A 21828-nucleotide genomic window follows, 5' to 3' on the forward strand; every position below is an offset into this window, starting at 1 on the left:
ATTTCCTCATTTACAGCAATTACAGAAGCAGAGTGTATTAATCACTAAGTAAACTCAAAACATTCTTACTGGAACTTACCTTTTCTACAGAAAAGGCCTTTGATAAAATGAAGAGTTCACTAAAAGGTCCTAGCCAAGATGGCAAAAGTGGAAACTGCCCTGATTTAAATGCACTAATGCTAAAAGTGAATCAAGCAAACGGAAGAGTGGGAAGCTTCAGGATTGTCAGCATGAAGCCCAGTCTCCTCTGCTCATCTCCACTTAATGTCAACCATACTCTCCTCATACCTGCAATCTGGCTCCTGCCTTTATAGGTCCACAGAAATTGAGCTTTCCAGAGTGACCAGTGGCCTGTTAATTGCTGGGCGGAATAGCATCTTCCCACCGTCATGCCCCTTAACTCCTTTCCAGTGTGTGACCATCTGAGATGTCTCCTTCAGAAGAAACGCTCTTCACCTTTGTTAGGTAATACTCATTTCTTGATTTCCTCCCCTCCCCTGACTACTCCTTAGGCAAGTCGCTGTCTCCTGTGACTTTTCCCACTCCCTGACATCCTTAGCCCTCTTCTCTCTGGGTTCTGCTAAGAAGTTGTAGTTTTTTTCTGAACCTGCTGGCCTGGCCTGCCTCCCTCCCCTCCCTGCCAGCCCCAATCCCAGCCCCACCCCTAGCCCTGGACCTACTCTCTGGGCTTCTCTTGTCTGCCATTTTATCCTGGATGAACCAAGCTTGCTAGTTAATTTTATAACATCATCTTTCTGATTTCACTATTTTAAAACATTTATTCAAGGGTTTAGGATTTTTTTCTTTTTATAAATGTAATAAATATTCACTGTAAGAGTTTTAGAAAACAAAAAGGCACCAAGAAGAAATAAAACTTATAGAAAATTTCACTATCCAGTGGTTATCTCAATAACCACTAGGAACATTTTGGAATATGTCTTTCTCATCTTTTTATAATGTGTATCTACCCAGAAAAGTCACCTGGGATTATACTACACACAATCTTCATAATATGTTTTTTGCATTAACAGCATTGTGAATATTTTTCCTATATAATTACTTATTTTTCTACTACTAGCTTTAATTGCTGCATCATGGTACATTCTATGAATTCATTTAATTTGCTACTCATGAACACTAAATTAATTTTGTCTTATGATATAAATAATATACAAAAATGATCTATATTGCTTAATCTTTGTACATATCCTAATTATTTCCTCAGAAGTAAAACTACTGGTTCAAAGGCATTTACATTTTTAAGACTTTTGATGCAAATCATCAAATTGCTCTTTAAAATGTTTGAATCTAAACTCTTTATCAGCAGTGTTCAAGAATAACTACTACTCTAAACCACATCTTATCTTTTTTCAATGTTTGAAATTTGGAGATGAAATATGGTGTCTAATTATAACTTGTGCGTCTTTGATTGCTAGTGAGGCTAAACTTTTTTATTTTTCAAATGTTTCTTGGTGCCTTGTCATGTTCTTTTTTGTGCTCAGGACATGGAATCTGTCCATCCACTTACTGGCTGGGTAAACTTAGGAAAACTGCCTTATTTTTCTCACCTCCAGTGTTTTCTCCTATAAAAAAAAGGAATGATATGTTTACATACCCCCTAGGGCTGCTGTGAGGATAAAATGAGATAATGCAGACGGAGTAATGAAAATGCCTGGCACATAGTCAGCATGAAATAAATGGTAGCCATTTTTCTTTGCCTAATTTTTTACTAGATTATTTGTTTGTTTTTTCTATTTATAAGAATCCCTGTTTCTTTAGTGGCAACACCACTCCATATCACACAGAATAGTAATAATAGCTACCATTTATTGCTTAGGTGCTATAAGCCAGGTATTGAGACATCTGCATTGCATACGATATCTCATTAAATCCTCGGGAACATCTGATTCCTATTTCTTCATCAATCTAAATATCTAAATAGTCATCAAGTACTATTAGTTCACAAATTGAATCCAAACTGTTCCTTCCTCCTCCAGTGCCATTTAGAACATTACACGCTGCCCGGGACTAATGAGATGTCCTCTAAACTGAACTCTGTAATTCCAGATGGCTTTGCTGCTTTCCAATACCATTTTTGTTTCGTTTTGTTTTTGAGACGGAGTCTTGGAGTCTCACTCTCTGTTGCCCAGGCTGGAGTGCAGTGGCCGGATCTCAGCTCATTGCAAGCTCCGCCTCTTGGGTTCCCACCATTCTCCTGCCTCAGCCTCCTGAGTAGCTGGGACTACAAGCGCCCGCCACCTCGCCTGGCTAATTTTTTGGGTTTTTTTTTTTTTAGTAGAGACGGGATTTCACCGTATTAGCCAGGATGGTGTCAATCTCCTGACCTCGTGATCCGCCTGCCTCGGCCTCCCAAAGTGCTGGGATTACAGGCGTGAGCCACCGTGCCTGGCCTCCAATACCACTTTTAAAGACACAACTGCCAGAAAAATGATCATTTAGTAATTTCAGAATAGCAGAACTCATAATAATTTTTTTAAAGCTCAAAATATTTGATGGCTCCAGTGACCTCCTGGCCAGTATTCAAAGCCCCCCACAATCTGTCTCTGGTCTAACTTTTCAGCTGTGGGACCCCTACTTCCACTCTTTCCTTTCTCTGCAACCCCGCCTTTACACACACATTCACGCACCCTGCAAACACTTGGCTGTAAGCTCTCATTACACTGCTCTTTCACCTGTGTCTTTTTTCACTTAACTCCACAAATCCCAAGCATCTGCTATGTTTCAGGCACTGTTCTCTAGGCATATCTCTTTCTCTATGCAAATCTTATGGGTTATGTTTCTCCCTCCTACTAAATGATATACCATGGTGGGATTTTCCTTCCATAATCATTAATAATTATTTGTGTATTGAAAAGCTGTGTCATCACCTCTTTGCAGGTACTGTTAGTTCAAGGGCTCACGTTGGGGGAAAAGATTTAGTACTACAGGAGTGTGTGCAAGCAGGAGGTATGTTGAGAACACAGTGTCTTCTCACAGAGATTTTTATAGCCAAGCTATATGAGAGAGGACGAGGAGACCAGAAAAGGAGGAATAAGTGATAGAGACATATTAACTTTTAAAACCAAGAAAGCTACCCTGTTTCTAAGTTATCTTCTTGGACACACCCATTTTCCTACAGGAAAGAAAGATGTAATGAGGGAGGAAAGAAAACTATGCTTTCCACATGTTATGTAGATGTTATTATTCCCACTTAAAAGATAAGGAAATCCAGGTTTGAGGTTGTGAAACAATCTGCCTAACGTCATACAGTGAGATGATGAAATAATTATGATTACAACCCAGTCTTTTTGACTCCAGCATCAATCTTATTTCCTATACACAGGCTGATGGCTAAAGAAAGAAAAAACTGAAACCTTGATTTGGACCACTTCTATCCTTCACCTCCCAGCCAGGACCTCGCTCAACAGTTCTCATGAATGCCTTCTCAAAATCCCCATGCCAGGATCCCCAGGGGTCCTCTTCAAGCAGCTCGCTCTAACAAATGACTCAGGCACCAGAACAGGAGCTTTCAAAGTGAATATGCTGCATCATAATTTTCGCTGCCTCTCTTGTTTCACTTAAGCAAAGGGAGAGCTTTGCAAGCATGTGGATCCTTCTTGGCCATTACCCTTAGCAACAACATTAATCTTTGAACTCTTCACCATCATTTACTTAAGAGCAATGACATGCCCAGAGATATTCCATGACTGATGGCAAAGTTACTAAACATCTAGATTTCCCGATGCACTTTTTTCTTCCTTTCACCCTGTCATTTCCATGTTAAGACAAAAAGTGTTGTTGTTCAGAGGCCTTCCCAGAAATAGCAAGCAGTTATTATTTAGGGAAGTTCAGGCAAGGATTAGAAGAAGTTGCCCTTTTCTGGCATCCTTTGTTGCGCCCTGCTCCTACATCCCCACCGTCCCATTCACTAGTTCCTGTCTCTCCTGCTCACTCTTTGACCATGATTCATTCTTCTTATTTAGTTTAGAGTGGGTCAGTTTTAGTGGAGTATTTTACAGTGTTTATCCTCCGTTCCTTCCTTTTCATCTTTTTGCTGCCACATTCTTTTGGCAAACATTTGCTGAGGATCTACTGCGTGCCAGGCTCTGTGCCAGCAGCTGGGCTTCATAATTTCATTTCTGACAATCACAATAGCTTCCAAATGGATATCCCTGCCTTAAGTTTCTCCCCAAATCCATCTACTACATCCTGCTGCCAAACCAATCTGTCTAAACTCTACTTTGTAAACAGTACTCTCCACCCATCTGTCCATGGGATTAAGTCCCTACTTATTAGCTCTCTTGTATCTGTCCTACAGATGCCTTTTAGACTTTTACATTGTGAGGTCCAGGGTGTTCTATTTATTTACTCCCCGGCATGCCATGTGCATTTCCACCTCGGTGTCTCATAGCTCTCTAAATTTTCAAGTCCTACTCCATGTCCACTTAATAAATGTTTGGGGGCAAACTCCAGCCCTGGGACAGCAGAGGATGTGGCCTAACTAATACGTTCTAGTTAAGGAGGAGAACCAACTTAACACTTCTACCTAAGAGGAGTCTGAATGTCCCAGCCTTAGGGATGAGAAGCAATACTCACCATGTGACCTTGCTAAATCCTGAAACTAGAATTCCCATCAAATCACTCTTCCATTCACTCAGTCATTCGATAAAATAGTTTTTGAGTATCACCTATATGCTAGGCATCGTGATGAGTGCTAGGGAACAACAGCGAGTAAGAGAAACAGGTTCCTGCCCTCACAAAGATTTTAGCCTAGGAAAAAGGACACATTAAACATACAAACAAGTGCAATATGTGAGTAAATAAAATATTAAAAGTAATGGCAAACTGTGATTACTTTTGCACTAACCTATAATAGAAATGTGGAGTGTTAATGAAAAGAGAAATAAGTATTGTGATGAAGCAAGGTAGGATATGCTACTAGAGACAGGAGGTGCTATCAAAGAAGGTCTCTGAAGAAGAGGCATTTAAGCAGAAATCCAAATGGTGAAGTCAAGCATTCAAAGAGATACTACAGGCTCTTGAACAGCAAGTACACAGGCACAGACACAGACACACACACACACACCCCCACACACACACACCCAAAGCCAATGCAGGTCAATAACCTCACTCCTCACCGGCTTTGGTCTTATGTGTAATTCATTTGTTCAATGGGGATGTGACAGCCAGCCCCATCTATCATAACCATAATAGCTTCTCTTTTGAGTACACAAACAGCTAAGCCTTTGGTTTGTGGATCTTTAACATGATTTAAATTTCATCTATATAGTTTTTCTACTTTGCTGTGCTAACAGGGTGATTTATTTCCAACTCAAATTTGCATAATATTTCTAGAATCCAACATAGCACCCTGGTGATACTCATCACTCTGTACATTGAAAATAATTGTTGGTTACTTTTTAGAGTTGGTATATACCAGCTCTTTAAAAAATCTGTAAGTTGCTTTCCATACCTCGTTGATTAACTGGATCTTTCGCTACGTAGGCAACATAGTCTGTAGTATCCTATAAAAAAGGGAAAATGACTGTATTTAAAATGGATGAACTGCACTGTTGAAAGAAACATATATTTCGGACATGATACTGAGGCAAGGACTTAAATACAAATGTTTTTATTTAAAGAGACAAGAAAAGCATTGTAAAAGGGAACATAAACAAATATACACTATATAGTTTAACAATTATGGAGTCCATGTTCTCTGTCCATTGGGGAAAGAATCAGAAAATTAAAAATTTAGAGGCAGACTGTCATTAAGAATAAAATAGAAAGCAGATAGGGAATATGTTAGGACATATTCTTTAAAAATGGCTAGGGACTATGATGCTACCCTAGATTGAAAGTTGAAGTATCAGGGATTATGCAATCACAAAGGTGACATAAACTAAGATAGGGCATCATGATTTCCTGTTGTCCAAACATATACCACATATATCAGAAAGTAAGTTGACTAAAGAGATATGCTGGATTTTGTGGTTGTTAGCTTGCTTGTATGCAGTGCAAGTTAACTTAAGGGATGATAAAGTGAAAATACAATGAATTTATTTGATCAATATACAGAAAAGAAAAATCATTTTTTAAAAAAAGAGAACTCCTGAAAACCTTAAGAAGTTCAAAAAGAGATGCACTGCTCACTTTGTAAAAACAAACAAACAAAATGCCACTTAGTAATCCCAGTTTTTATTGAAAACAATAAGCTGATGAATGATAAGGTTTTAATAATTAAAGATGCTTTTGGTTATCTAAGTTCTCGGGAAAAAAAATACACACAATGCCATTTGCAGATCAGAAGTATGACTCTCTAGAGGGAAGATGCAATCAACTGGCAGGAAATAAAAGCCCATGCTTGTAATACCCTCAAGGACAATCACTTAATAACCCACAATGAATCACACAGGAAGCGGATCTCAGGGTCGGCATAACTCGTCTTGGGCAATTTAAAAAAATAATAACACATACCTAAGTAAATTTCTCTTATGCAAAAAGAAAAAAGGTTTTAAATATCCGCTAAATAAATAACGCCATATCTATGGGCTTTGTTTTACATGAATTTAGAAGGAAAAGCACAATTGCTGGGGACTTTGCCACTCTTATTCAAGTGACAAGGTGGTCTGATGCCAGTCATGCTGTCTGGTAGGTCCAATTATGGGAAAAAGGCTGTGAGACCTCTCCAGACCTCAGTTTCCTCATCTTCAAAACAGCCTCCAACACTGGTATAGTTCTAAAATTCTATAGCTGTAAACATTTGGGAGAATTTACAGAATGCTAAAAGTAAAGCACAAATAGCAGGGGAAAATATGTTTAAACGTATTTAATTTTTGACATATTCACAATGCATTTTTTAAGTGGAAAAAGTATATATAGCCATAGAGACATTACCAACAACAGTTTTCAGGGCTGACGGATGGAAAACAAGTTAACTGTTTTTGCAAAGAGAGTAAAAATGAGGGTGAGCAAAGGCCAGGAGATGAGAAGACTATTCATTATTTTTGAAATTTTGGAGGAAATCTTGGAGAAAGATTACTATGTTGGACCACAGGGACTTTTAAGTCAACTTCCTACCCTTGTATGTAGTTCGCCCTAAAGCTGTAAACTATCTCAGTTAGTATCCTAAAACAAATATGGGCATGTGTTAGCAATAGTGGTAGTAGTTACTTCTTGTGACTGTGTGCCAGGCACTGTGCTAACACTAACCATGCATCATTTCACTTAATTCCCACAACACTGTTAGGCAATAGGGATTATCCTCCTTTTACATATGAGGACTCTGGAGTTTAGGGAATTTAAATAAGTCAAGTCTACTTGACTCCAAAGCCTGGCAGTACATCACACCGCCTCCCTGACCTGATGGTAAAACTTCATAGAGATGATTTCTAATGCCAGTGCTTAGGGTGGCTCCAGACTTCTATTTTACTAGACAGGTGCTTTAACCAACTAAGCCATGGCACTGCCGCCAGATTTCTATTTTAAATTTGAATCAACAGGCTTTCTCACCAGCTTCAGAGAGCACAGAGGTGCTCTCAATGCAGCAGGTACAAACTTTCCCCATAGTGGCCACAAATTATTTACTGTTTGTTTCTGATAGGAACGGTGCTTTGGTCAATTTAAAGAACTAAAGGCACATGAAGAGAGTATGAAAAGATTTAAGATTCTGGAGAACAATAATAGAAATCATTCAGGGCATGCCTTGAGTAAATGAGTGTTTGCACACCAATCTAACATGATGACAACCCTGGAGAAATTTAGGGCAAACACCAATAATTATTTTTCATACTACACGTATAAACACTACTTTAAATCTCTTAAGAAAAGTATTTGAATTCCTTCATGGATGACTGAGCTAGGAAGACGAGAAAGTGCTGGTATTTTTTAGCCCGATTCAGTTGACCCTCTCTGCCAGCCACCATCCTTGGTGCTGCTAATGAGGCCAGATTACAAGGCTGGATGGAAAAGAGTCCTGATAGGCTCTTGGGTTCAAATAGCAGCTGCTAAGCACCTGACACCTTGTATGTCCCTTATTTGCTAATGGGAATTCACAATTAGGCATCTGTGGCATTTCTTGGGGAAAAGGTAGAACTCTTAATATTTGGTTTACTTTTTAAAATGGCAGCATCATAGAACTAATATATAATAGTTATTTGAAAATAACTACACCCCAGGGTAAAAGATGAGGAAGTAGTAATGCCTAAAGGGGAAACTGAATAACCATTAATTAGAAAACAAGGGTTTGAAATCCTATGAAGGCTACTTTTCTTCCATGTGCTTCGTGAGCCAAGATCATGCCACTGCACTCCAGCCTGAGTGACAAGAGTGAGATTACGTCTCAAAAAAAAAAAAAAAAAAAAAAAAAAGCATGTCTTGGTTTGACATGCTTAAATACTTTGGGTCATTGGTAGCCAATGTGAAGACAAGTAATTATTGAAGTGTTTTTAAGAATTGGCTAATTTAAATAGCATTTAGCTACATATTTTATACCCAGGTAAGTTACACGAACACCCAAGTGGAAGAACCTGCTTAAATACTTTAGATGCCAGTAAATGAAGCAATGATTACAGAGTAACTTCAGAACTTCCTTTTCCGATATACAATTATTTCTCCCCCATTGAATATTTAGCAAAAAGTGTAAAACAAATTAAAACTACCATGATATCAGCTGCCAGATTTAGTTTTTAGCATCCTCATATTTTCTTGTGTTTCTAGGTTATCATCCTATCATTGATGGCTCTACATTTTATTCCTCAATTAGAAGTGAAAACTAAATGTGGTGGATAGAAAACAATCAATTGCTAAACTGAATTTTATTGGTTCGTTCCTGAAGGATATAATCTTTTTTAAAAGAAATGCTTTGCAGAAAAGAAGGTAATACATTCTAAAAAAAAAGGTCTGTGTATGTTCCCCCTGTTTTCTTGACATTACTGATGTTTAACCATTATGAAAGTCATACTCTGTCCTCTTCTAACCTGTCATCAAAACATATGGAAGGTTAGAAGAGGAAAGAGTACAATAAAAAGACCAATAATGTCACAGAGTGGCAAAAGTATTCTTCTACTCCCTCAGTTTAAACAGATTTGCTTCTTGCTCAGTTGCAGGCTCCCTAGCTTCAAAGTCCCTCTCCTTTTGCTCTGGTCCAGAAATGGTGCAGTAGGGAGTCAAGGAATGACACTATTCTGCAAAGCAGGCTTGGAGAAATCCTGTACAATTTCCAGGAAATGAGTACCACACAACCTCTTCTTAGTAGAGAAGAACTACAAGTTCTCTCTCCCCAGCTCAGCATTTCCTCCATGAGCTCCTGCAAACCTGGTTGCTCATTCCAGATTAGACTTAGTTGACTTGGTTGATATACCAAGTGCATTTGATTAGTAAAGTGTGCCAGAAACTCTGTGTTGAGAAGAAATTCTAAGGAAGGATTGAACAACACATGTGTGACACACTTGCTTTTCATGACCTAGACATTATCAACAGGAAGCTTGTTAGATGATAACTCCATGGCTAATAACATAATGGAGCACTACTAGTTTCATCTACTAATCCAAATATTTTAAAATTTAATGATAGGAAATATTTTGCCCAAGGTAAATTTTTCATTATCCGTCACATGTAGCTATTCACAGACTGTAATAGTATGTTAGGAAAAGACATGTAGTGGTTAATACGGTTTATGTAAAAGTTATTTTATTTTTTTTTATCATCCAGCCCCAAACATCAAGAAGTTATTTTAACTCATAAAAAGAACTTTTGTGAATCCATACTTACAGGATCCCCTCCAGAGGCAAATGAAATAGACTGCATATGATGATTTGCAATAATCTGAAAAACATAAACACGTATGCTAATATGAAGTCATCATTATTTCTAGTTATATACAGTGTAACAGTAATAGACATACATTTGTTTGTTTTGGTTTTACCTGATCAGCATCCCTTGGGAAACCACCCCACCTACGCTCTATAATAATCTCATTTAAACCGTGAGATTCTGGTGATTTTGTGATGCCCATCTCACTGCCCTTGCCCACCCAGGTGGAACATTATCTAGGGCTAGCCAATCAGAAAATACCGTCTCTCTGGATACAGCAGAGCCAATCAATGTCTTTTGAGAAGAATTGAAATGAATAATAGGAGAGAAAGCATCTCTCTCTGCCATTAAAAACTACGTAAGCCCAAAGCTTCTGGGGGCCATATATTATGCTGCCATGTGAGAAAAGTCTGCTGGAATATGAAGTTTTTCTTCTGATGAAAATCAGAACTGAGAACTAAAAATAGGAAAAAAGTCTGCTGGTAACATTTGTTTCATCACTTTAACCAATATATTTCACCCTCTCCCTTTATATTTTTGTTTATTTTTGCAAAAGTTAGTTTGAATTTGATTTCAGTCATTCACTACTAAATGTATCCTGAGTAAGGCACTAACATTAAGACTTCTAATATGAGTAAGAATCGCCAAGTAAAGTGCATTAATTAGCTAAGAAGATTGTCTTTTATTTGAGAGTCTAGGATTGCTTGTTTGGAAACCACAGTGTAATGACCATTTGCAGAGCCATATTTGTCATGCTATTTTGAAGGTTCATTAAAACACCAACTATGCACCTATTGACTAATCCTGTTTTCAGAATTGTGTGACAGAATCTACCAAAGCTGATTATATAAGATGACCAAGCAATTCTATTCCTAGATGTATATCCAACACAATTGTGTAAAATATGTGCAACAAAAAATATTCTCAAAGAAGGTAATAACTGCCCTGTTCATAACAGCCCTAAATTGGAAACAATCCCAATGATGACTATTGTAATATTCAAATGGTGGCATACTATATAGCAACAACATGTTTGTTGAGCAAAAGAAGCCTAATACAAAGAATATACACTGCATGGCTTAATTTACATGAAGTTCAAAACTAGGCAAAATTATGGTATTTGAAATCAGAATAGTGGTTATTTCTGGAGCACAGGAAGAAAGGGCACATGGTTTTCTGGGATGCTGGAGTTTCTTGATCTGAGTATTGGTTATACAACTGTTCATTTTGTGATAATTATTATGGACTTATTATCTGTGTACTTCTCTACATTTATATTTCAGTAAAAACAAAGTAAATATACAAAGATCGGTGTCATTCCCATATATCAACAATAGTCGGCTGGGCACGGTGGCTCACGCCTGTAATCCCAGCACTTTGGGAGGCCGAGGCGGGCAGTTCACGAGGTCAGGAGATCGAGACCATCCTGGCTAACATGGTGAAACCTCGTCTCTACTAAAAATACAAAAAATTAGCCGGGCATGGTGGTGGGCACCTGTAGTCCCAGCTACTTGGGAGGCTGAAGCAGGAGAATGGCGTGAACCTGGGAGGTGGAGCTTGCAGTGAGCCGAGATCGCACCACAGCACTCCAGCCTGGGCAACAGAGTGAGACTCTGTCTCAAAAAAAAAAAAGCCAATTAGACACTGTATTTGGGGGAGAAAGGTACACTTTGTAAGAGTACTTTAGTATAAAACTAATAAGAATCATGTAATGCTTTTTGGAAAACTTCATTGAAGAGTATAAATAAGACCTGAACAAATAGAAAGATACATATCACTTTTACGGATGAGAAAATGGTATGGCAAAGGTGTCAATCCTACCCCAGATTAATTTATAAATTCCATGCAATTCCAATAAAAATGCTTCTAAAATTCACATGGAAGAATAAATGTGCAAGAGAGCTAAAGCAAATTTTAAAAGAACAAATGCATAAGAATTCCTTTATCAGATAAGAAATATTATAATATCATATTCAAGATGCCCCTAAATTCATATGAAAGAATAAATGAGCAAGAAGAGTTAGGGCAATTTTTTAAAGAACAAAGACAAAATATTCCTGATCAAACAGCAAGATAGAAAAGTGTAGAAATTTCAAAAGAATTCAAAGTCTAAAAATAGACTTATGTATTTAAGAACTTTTAGTCTATGATAAATGTGACACCAAGCAGCAGTCAGCCAGAAATTATGTGTCCATGGTGAGGAGAACTAGAGCAGAGGCTCCCAACTCCCCTGGCCACAGACCAGTACCAGTCCGTGGCCTGTTAGGAACCGGGCTGCACAGCAGGAGGTGGGCAGTGGGCGAGCGACAGAAGCTTCATGTGTATTTACTGCTGTTTCCTGTTGCTCACATTACTGTCTGAGTTCTGCCTCCTGTCAGATCAACGGTGACGTCAGATTCTCATAGGAGAATGAACCCTTTTGTGAACTACGCATATGAGGGATCTACATTGCATGCTCCTTATGAGAATCTAATGCTTGATGATCTGAGGTAGAGCTGAGGTGATGATGCTAGCGCTGGGGAGTGGCTGCAAATACAGATTAACAATAGCAGAGAGGTTTGACTGCACAGAGACCATAATAAATCAATTACTTGCAGACTCATATCAAAACCCTATCACTAAGTAGCACGTGACACTTAAGCTGCATCTGGTGGCAGGCTACATAGTGGCAAGTGAGTTGATGTACTTCAGTTTGTACAGCTGCAGCTGATGGCAGGCTTTAAGTCAGAATCTGACGATTTTAGTTTGTGCCTGGCCCGCCCATTATCTTATTTACCACTTCCATCCATGTCTCTTTCCTGCACCGTGCACTTTCTCAGTCACAGTTTTGGTAAGCCCATAAGCTAACCCTAGCCAAAATGAGTAAAAAACAAACTTCACTGGAGAGCTTCTTTGAAAAGGGAGAAAGATCCACGATGAGACTGCAGAAAATGTTAAAGGCTGCCAACAAAAAGAAAGCTGCATTTAAAAGAAAATACCAAGAGTCCTACTTAAAATACCAGTTCATTACAACAGGTGATTCACATTCTCCAAGCTCACTTTGTATAATACGTAGCAAGTGGCTGTGTAACAAACCCATGAAGTCTTCTAAACTGCTTTGTCACATGGAGACCAAGCACCCTGCATTAATACTAAGGCTTTGGAGTTTTTCAAAAGAAAACAATGTGAACATAAAGAATAGAAGCAATTATTGAAGGCTACCACTTCATCAAATGTGTCTGCACTGAGAGCATCATTCTTAGTGGCTAACCACATTGCTAAAACTAAGAAGCCCTTTACTATTGGTGAAGAGTTGATCCTGCCTGCTACTAAGGATATTTGTCATGAACTTTTAGGAGAGGCTGCAGTTCAAAAGGTGGCATGTGTTCCTCTTTTGGCTAGCACCACAACTAGATGAATTGATTAAATATCAGACGATAATGAGGTACAATTGTTAGAAAGGATTAATGAGTCACCGTGGTACACAATCCAGGTTGATGAGTCTACTGATGCTGACAACAAAGCAACAATGCTTTTTTGAGTATGATATGTTTTTCAGGAGGATGTGAATGAGGATACATTATATGCACTTTTGTTGCCAACCAGCACCACAGCTGCAGAACTATTCAAGTCTTTGAATGATTACATATCAGGAAAATGGAATCAGTCATTTTGCATCGGTATATGCGTCGGTATATGCACGGGTGAAGCAGTTGCCATGACTGGATGGCATTTTGGTTTCACTAATCAGGTCAAAGAGGTCGCTTCTGAATGTGAGTCTATGCACCGTGTCATCCATACAGAAATGATGGCTATTTGGAAAATGTCACCTGAAGTTAACAACGTTTTGCAGTATGTGATTAAAATTATCAACCATATTATACATGCCCTTAACTCATATCTGTTTGCACAGCTCTGTGAGGAGATGGATGCAGAGCACACATGTCTTCTCTTATACACAGAAGTGAGATGGCTTTCTAAAGGTAGATCACTGGCCAGAGTTTTCAAGTTAAGAGAGCTGCTGCAGAGATTTCTTTTTAGAAAAACAGTCATCATTGGCGGCACATTTCAGTAACACAGAATAGGTCACAAAACTTGCTTACTTGTGTGACGTATTCAACCTGCTCAATGAACTCATCTGTCACTTCAGGGAAGAACAACAACTGTGTTCAAGTTGGCAGATAAAGTGGCTGCTTTCAAAATTACACTGGAATCATAAGGTGACAAATGAACACTGGGACATTTCAAATATTAACAGAGATTCTGAAAGAGACTGAGCCAGGGTCTTCTTTCTCCCAGCTGGTACATGATCACCTATCTCAGCTTTCCAAAGATTTTGAGGATTACTTCCTGTATTAGTCAGGGTTCTCTAGAAGGACAGAACTAATGGTATATATACATATACACACACACATATACACATATATATATGTAAAAGGGAGTTCATTAAGTATTAACTCACACTATCACAAGGTCCCGCAATAGGCCGTCTGCAGGCTGAGGAGTGAGGAGAGCCAGTCCAAGTTCTAAAACTGAAGAACTTGGAGTCCGATGTTCAAGGGCAGGAAGCATCCAGCACGGGTGAAAGATTTAGGCTGGGAGGCTAGGCCAGTCTCTTTTCGCATTTTTCCGCCTGCTTATATTCTAGCCAAGCTGGTAGCTGATTAGATTGTGCCCACCCAGATTAAGGGTGGGTCTGCCTTTCCCAATCCACTGACTCAAATGTTAATTTCCTTTGGCAACACCCTCATAGACACACCAAGGATAAATAATTGTATCCTTCAATCCAATCAAGTTGATACTCAGTATTAACCATCACACTTCCCATACACAAAAGACAGAATGGATCTGTGACCCATTTGTGAATAAGCCAGGTGAATCCACTTTGTCCATGCTAGAAGAGGATCAACTGCTTGATATTGCAAATGACGGTGGCCTTAAAAGTATGTTTGAGACAACTTCAAATCTCCATATGTTCTCGATTAAAGTCAAGGTGGAATATCCTGAGATTGCCACAAAAGTACTGAAAAGCCTCCTTTCATTTTCAACATCCTATCTTTGTGAGGCAGGATTTTCCGCAGTAACAGCAACCAAAATGAGATTACAGAATCGACTGGACATAAGGAACACACCTTGGGTGTCACCGTCTCTCATCACCCCCAGATGGGACTGTCTAGTTGCAGGAAAACAAGCTCAGGGCTCCCACTGATTCTACATTATGGTGAGTTGTATAATTCTACATAACTACAATGTTATAATAATAGAAATAAAGTGTGGAATAAATGAAACGTGCTTGAATCCTTAAGTAGACACAGTCATATAATTCATAGAAGTATATACAACTAAAAAGCTGAGGCTTTTAAGTTGAAGACAGGTAAAACATGTTTTTAAAAAACACACAAAATAGTATTTTGCTATGAATACATAAGGATACACGTAAATGCAAATATAAAGAATTTAAAGAATACACGCCGCGTTGGTAATAGTGGAAAGATACCTACCCGGAGAAAAGAAATGGGACCAAGTAGTTCTTCGCTATAACTAAAAAAAAAAAAAAGTACTATATATGTCGTTTGTGAATTTAACTTCTTAAATGACAACACTAAAAGGACAGAATGGATTAGTTCTTAATATACTGATCTGTGGTATGGATGTTGTCTGGTTCGGAAACGTGGATTTAGAAGTCATCAGCACATACATAAATTGCCCCGGGGAGGAGGAAGAAGGGAGGGGAGGCACATTAATGTTACGAAAGCCATGTAAAGTTATTTTCCAGTTTGCTGCATCACAAGCAGCACTAGGGTTAAGTAACACAGAAACTGTTACGCTCTTGCCTACAGGGTCCCTAGATACGAAGTTCGAATCGACCGAAACGTAGCTCAAAAAGCGACGCCCACACCCCGGGAAAAACATTGAGCTACGCCAACCACACTGGCTCGCCAAGCAGGAGGCGGTACCTGAGGACCACGCCTGCGCGCGGGGTTACGCAAGCGCGCAGCCTTTGCGCACGCGCACAAACGCACGGCCGCGCAGCATCTATCTTGCTGGAAGCTTTTTCCCAGAGGTTGAGCGGTTTGCATAATGTCGGAAATGGCCGAGTTGTCCGAGCTGTATGAAGAGAGCAGTGACCTGCAAATGGATGTGATGCCTGGCGAGGGTGACCTACCGCAGATGGAGGTAGGCAGCGGGAGCCGGGAGCTATCCCTGCGTCCCTCCCGCAACGGGGCCCCGCCACAGCTCGAGGAGGAAGGCCCAATGGAGGAGGAGGAGGCCCAGCCAATGGCGGCGCCAGAGGGGAAACGGAGCCTTGCTAACGGGCCCAACGCTGGGGAGCAGCCAGGCCAGGTGGCGGGCGCAGACTTCGAGAGCGAGGACGAGGGCGAGGAATTTGATGACTGGGAGGACGACTACGACTATCCCGAAGAGGAGCAGCTTAGTGGTGCCGGCTACAGAGTATCAGCCGCTCTTGAAGAAGCCGACAAGATGTTTCTGAGAACAAGAGAAGCAGCCCTGGATGGCGGGTTTCAGATGCATTATGAGAAGACCCCGTTTGATCAGTTAGCTTTTATCGAAGAGCTTTTTTCACTGATGGTTGTCAATCGTCTGACCGAAGAACTCGGCTGTGATGAGATTATTGATAGAGAGTAGTTACATGCTGTTAAAAGAGGAGGAAACTACTTGAGGAGGGACCCAACTTTCCGCTCTCTTTTGGGTTCATTCCAAATAGTTTTGTGCCATTGAAAAACTTGACCTTCAAAAAAATTTGTTTTTCAGAATAGAAGACAATAGGACAGTGACTGCACAGTTGTGAAAAAGGAGGCGAATCATTAAAGAAAAAGAAAAAAAGATTTTTAAGACCGTTGAAATCTGTTATCAAGAATGTCCTAAAACACCTATGGCTTTGACTTTGTTATTGATCCAGATTATTTTCCTTGCATTGGGGAAAATATCTTTCATATTTGTTTGCTGTAAAGATGGTTTTGCAAGAATAAGTCATGACCAAGACAAACTGCCAATACAAGGGCCCACTGATATTAATTATATAATGAGAAAAAATGTATCCAACTAGGACACATATCTTTTGAGTTATTTGGACTGAAAGTTTAAGAAAACTTGGGAAATTCTATTTTGTGATCTAGTCAAGCCATAGTTATCAAAGGCTAAATTTTCAGTGTAAGATAAATGAAGTATTCTTCATTATTCCAAAAGGATGAGTAAACTCAAAGATGTATCACGTGTGCTCTGTATGTTAAGATGTGTTTCCAAGAGCGTCTGAAATTTTGTTTGTACATGTATCTTGATCATTTATAAAGCCACTGTGATCTATAAATCAAGAAAATTCATTGTCATAACCATTTTTAAAAGTCAAAAATTAAGACATCTTTAATTAAAAACTTTCAAATCTAGACACTAAATGTGTGTGAATGTACAAAGAAACCATTGCTCATGCTGTTATATACTAGAGAAATTTTGTTTTGCTTGCTGTTTTAACTTGACAGGTGAAATACTTTAGTTGAACTTCATATTGTAAGAACTGTTAATAAAAAGTTGTCAAGTAAAAAGCCCTATATCTAAAAAGACTTTATGAACAGTTATTCTATCAACTTTTAAAGGTTTTAAACCTACCCAGAAATTACCTTGGTATCTGAAGTTTCCCTCTGTCTCCTCCTCTAATTAAGCTTGTTATTTGTTATGCACCAGCATTGGAGATAATAAAATTTCTTGTTCTGTGTATTTTGTTTGGCTAATAATATTGCATACATACTTTATACTAGTTTTTATTGTATGTGTTAACCAGTATTAAGGGAAAATAATCCAGCTTCAGCTATCTAATTCAAAAATTAATTTCTGGAAATTAAACTTTGTAAATTAAGCTTTTGCCCTACAACAATTTGCTGGTCTAGGAAAACCTGCCCTATCAATGAGTATGTTGCCATGGTTACCTTACTAAGATGCTGAGGTTCTAGGAGAGTAATGATTACATCAGAAGGCTATGTTCAGCAAAATGAGTATATCAGCAGGTTTTATCATGATCAGTAAAAAGGTTCCAGATGCTTCTGCTCCATTATAGCAGTAAAGAACGAATATCCAATGCAACAGGACAATTCAGAGCCTTATTTATTTTATGGTCATCTTGTCTTTTGGGGGGAGAGATCTGTAAAAGATAAGACTGTGACAAGGATGATCAGAATTGTTCGGACACTAGCTAGGTTGGGAGGGAGAGATGGTGGAAGTAAAGTGTTGGTGCTTAGACTTCTTAATCCTACCACTTCCACTGCTATCTCAATTAGCCTGTAGCTACGGTCAGATGAGTGTGGATAGATAATTAATTGCATGCGTGATGTAAATTAGTGTGGATGGGGGTATGCTAGTGCACAATAAACTGGCTGGTTGTATTTACCTCCAGATGTTTATCTTTACTAGGAAAGATAAACTCTTGGGGAAAAAAAATCTGACGTCCACAAACTAGAAGATTGTGATTCTGTTTCTCTCTGGAACTAAGTAGGGCACAAGAGTTGGGGGTGGGAAACACTCCCTGTTGCATCTGAAGGCCCATCTTGGGGAGAAAAACCTGGGCTCTGCAATTGGCTCGGTTGTTTTTCAGTCTTAAAAATAGGCAGTAAGCTGAGAGACAATGAAAATTGTAAATACTTATTTGTATTTATTGAGGATAGAAAATTAACATTTTAACACTCCTTTTAGGGGTGTAAAATCATTTGTATTTCCTTTACATGCAGTTACCACAGATAAACCAGACTACTTGGTTAAAATTTGGGTTCTACTATTTGTTAGCTCAGTAACTGGGAAATCAATCTCTTGGGCTCGGGTCCTGAACTGAAAATAGGGACAATTGGATGTACCTTACAAATTGTGAGGACTAAATGAAGATGTGTGTGAGAGTGTGTGTGTGTTTGTGTGTGTGTGTGTGTATCTTCATTTAAGGGAACTAGAGAAAGGAGTTCTGGGGAAATTCTAACTGATTTTGCAAGATAGGGGATTTAAAGAAGCTTTTGAGTACACAGTGTGATTAGGGAGAGTTTTGCAAATTTATCCATATGTATTACAAATGTTCGCTTAGATCAGATATCCCATGTTGGCTATCTTTAGACCACAGATCTATTTTGTTTGGTTCATGCTTATAATTTTAAGAGACCAACATCTCAGTACAGAGATAGCAACTAAAAATCTAGATTCTTAACTTTTTATTATTTTTTTTTTTAAGTAAAAGATCTGGGAGTCTTTGACCTATAGACCTATGTAGCCAAAAACCAAACAGACAAAAAAGCAAACAAACAAAAACATCTGATTCACCTTTAGACAAGGAAGGTGTTCTGTTTGCCAAGTGTCAGTGTTATCTCCCCAACATAGAGGACAGGTAGCACTTGATATTTATCATTGGGCTTGCACCATTGTTTTTTCTTGTGCTTGCACAGCTTGCGTTACCTACTTGGCCTCTAAATATCTCAAGTTGCCTCTCCTTGTAGAGACTAAAGGATGTCTCAGTTTTTGCCGTTTTACCTTAACTCTATTACCCTTCTGAATTCAGTATCTGTTAGAGTTGTAGAAATCAGTAAAGAATTAGTGGGAGTGTGAGCTACTGAGACTCTGACGTTTTTGCTTGAGGCCCTAAAATACTATATTAAAGTATGTCAATAAAGTCTGTTGCTTCAATTTTGAAACAAGGAAATACCTATAACTTACCCTTGCAAAAGTGTATTTTCCCATCCTGAAATATGGTAATATTTAAAAATTGCAAGCATTGCATGTTTAATATTTTCTGCCTCTGGAGGTTTGTAAAATATTTTCTGGGAACGAATGGTTATATTCTTGAGTTCTCAGTGACCAAAGATAAATGTGAACTATCTGTTCCATAAATGCTATCATCTATGAATATATCCATAAACTTGAACCTTTGTTTTTAGTCCAAAGTATATCTTAGAAATTAAGTGGGGATGGGGAAAGCATTAATATTTCTTTGTATTTATTTTAGAACTTCCAGTGGTAGCATTAAGGATTTAATTAATCCTTTTCTTGTGCTGTATCCACAAGGTCTCTAATCTTCGCTGTGTTCATTTCTTTAACATTTTAGTTGCCTTTCTCACAAGACATAAAGCTTCTTGAGTTGAGGCCTCTACAGTGGCACATCTCTCCCACCTTCCAGCCATTTCCCCTAGGCCTGCAGAAAAGCTCAAAATAGTTATTAAAAATCAGCCCTCAGGTCTGAGATAAATGAGATCTTAACTTTGGTCCCCACTCCAGCAGTGGGCTGAATACAACCCCGTTCCATGGCACCAGTGCAGAAAAGATGTGGATTACTTTAAAAGGCACATCATATTACTACAGTTACTGGTAATGAAAATCACCCGTTATCCTCACCTCTGTTTTGCCTGAAAGGTTATAGATGGGTAGTAATACTTTGCCCTAAAGAAGGGTACTGAAGGGGAAAGAGAGGCTGAGAATAAACTCTGCCCCACCACATACACCACAATCCCATTCTTCATAAATTCCTCATTCATTTCAGGAACCCCACAGAAAGGGTCATCTTAAAAAATGATCATTAGATTCTACCCAAAAGGCTGTCATTATGATGGCTTCAGCTTTGCCCACTCTTCCTCCCTTACAAAACTCCGAGATAATCTGAGGGCTCCTCTACTTAGTGAGATTTCATAACTAAAAGCATTGAACTTTCATAGTACCATCCGTGTGAATGAAAACTAAAAATAAATTTTGCATCTACATATGTACTGAAGTCGAAATGTCAGAATGACTGAATGAATGTTTTACCACTCATATGTGTCATGTCTTCCAAGCACAGCCCAAAATGTTATGCTCTCTTTACACCAATGGCATCACCACTCTTGGAAGATCAATCAGGACCCAACTAGAAAAGAATTTACTTGTAACTGTTTAATGTTAGCACTTTTCCTCTAAGGTGTTGTATACTACTGCTTAAACAGTGTATTTTATTCTGTTTTTTAACTTAGAAAATAAAATAGCCCTCAAAACCTGTACTTATATGTTACTGATAATTTTATAATCTTATAATATGTTCTTCCTATTAAGTACTGAGTATATGAAAAGGTCTCTGAGAATATTTGAGTAAATAATAATAATAGGTATTATGTGACTGGCACATGCTATATAATTTACATCTATTATCTCATTGAATCCTCTAAACAGACCTATGAGACACTTAAAGTCCATCCTCTCAGAAACCTTATAAATAGGTACTATAATCCTCATTTCACTGATGAAGAAAACTGAAGCCCAGAGTAGTAGAGTCACTTGCTAGTAAGTGGCAAAGCCAGCATTTCAACCCATATGTAACCTCAGAGCTTTTAGCATGTTATTATTATTAAGTACACATTAAACCTTGATCAACAGCACTCCACACAATAAAACCTTAACTGTAAAGAAACTTGGATCACAACATATTAGACAAAGAGGAAAATCAGATCCGAACACACATACATAACCTGATAGAAGGAATTTAGTTTAAAAAATTAAAAGCAAGCCAAACAAAATGTCCTTGTTAAGGTACATATTTAGCCCAATGCCTATGTATCTTCTACATTTGCTTCAGCAATGCTGTTCTTTGAGAAATGAGGTTCACAATGAAAACTTAGGCACACCACAGTATCATAAATTATTAAGGAAGAAAACATTATCTTTTATACAATAACATTTTAGAAAGCTTCTCAACCACAAGAATTGGAAGAAAATATTTTCTGCTTAAATTTCAGTTTGCTAGAACACTAACCCCAACATCACCTTTCCCGTTTGTCCCTCATCTGCACCCTAGCCCAACACACAGTCTGTCAGTTGTGATAATGGAATTGCTATCCATTTGGAGAGGGTTGGTGGAGACATCAATGATCAATTTAAGGATATGAGTTGCTAAATGATATTTTCTATGTTCTTTGCACCTTAGTTCTTCATTCAAAGCCAGTTAGGTAGGGGCACATATGTAGGTGGTTACATGCCCCAGTGATGGGTTAGTAATGCTGTTGTTCTAATGATTGTTATGCATAAATC

General features: G+C 38.5%; 2 protein-coding genes across 2 annotated transcripts in view; one reads left to right on the forward strand and one right to left on the reverse strand.

Annotated features, from left to right (window-relative positions):
- The window catches only part of SHC4 (SHC adaptor protein 4), a 137623-nt gene that overhangs the window by 37237 nt on the left and 78558 nt on the right, over window positions 1-21828 (reverse strand). The window contains exons 5-6 of the mRNA XM_008016683.3: window positions 9772-9825; window positions 5474-5525 (exon numbers count right to left, since the gene is read on the reverse strand). Of these exons, the coding sequence (XP_008014874.3) occupies window positions 5474-5525; window positions 9772-9825 (106 nt within the window). The remainder of the gene's footprint in view (window positions 1-5473; window positions 5526-9771; window positions 9826-21828) is intronic.
- On the forward strand, window positions 15778-17526 carry EID1 (EP300 interacting inhibitor of differentiation 1). Its single transcript, XM_008016680.3, has one exon. It carries the CDS (start codon window positions 15874-15876, stop codon window positions 16438-16440), a length of 567 nt encoding a protein of 188 aa, XP_008014871.1. The 5' UTR covers window positions 15778-15873; the 3' UTR covers window positions 16441-17526.

The sequence above is a fragment of the Chlorocebus sabaeus genome, chromosome 26, assembly GCF_047675955.1.
Source record: "Chlorocebus sabaeus isolate Y175 chromosome 26, mChlSab1.0.hap1, whole genome shotgun sequence".
NCBI lineage: Eukaryota > Metazoa > Chordata > Mammalia > Primates > Cercopithecidae > Chlorocebus > Chlorocebus sabaeus.

Bases quoted from the DNA above. Each gene is read 5' to 3' on its own strand.
- EID1 (XM_008016680.3), top strand. From the start codon at position 15,874: ATGTCGGAAATGGCCGAGTTGTCCGAGCTGTATGAAGAGAGCAGTGAC.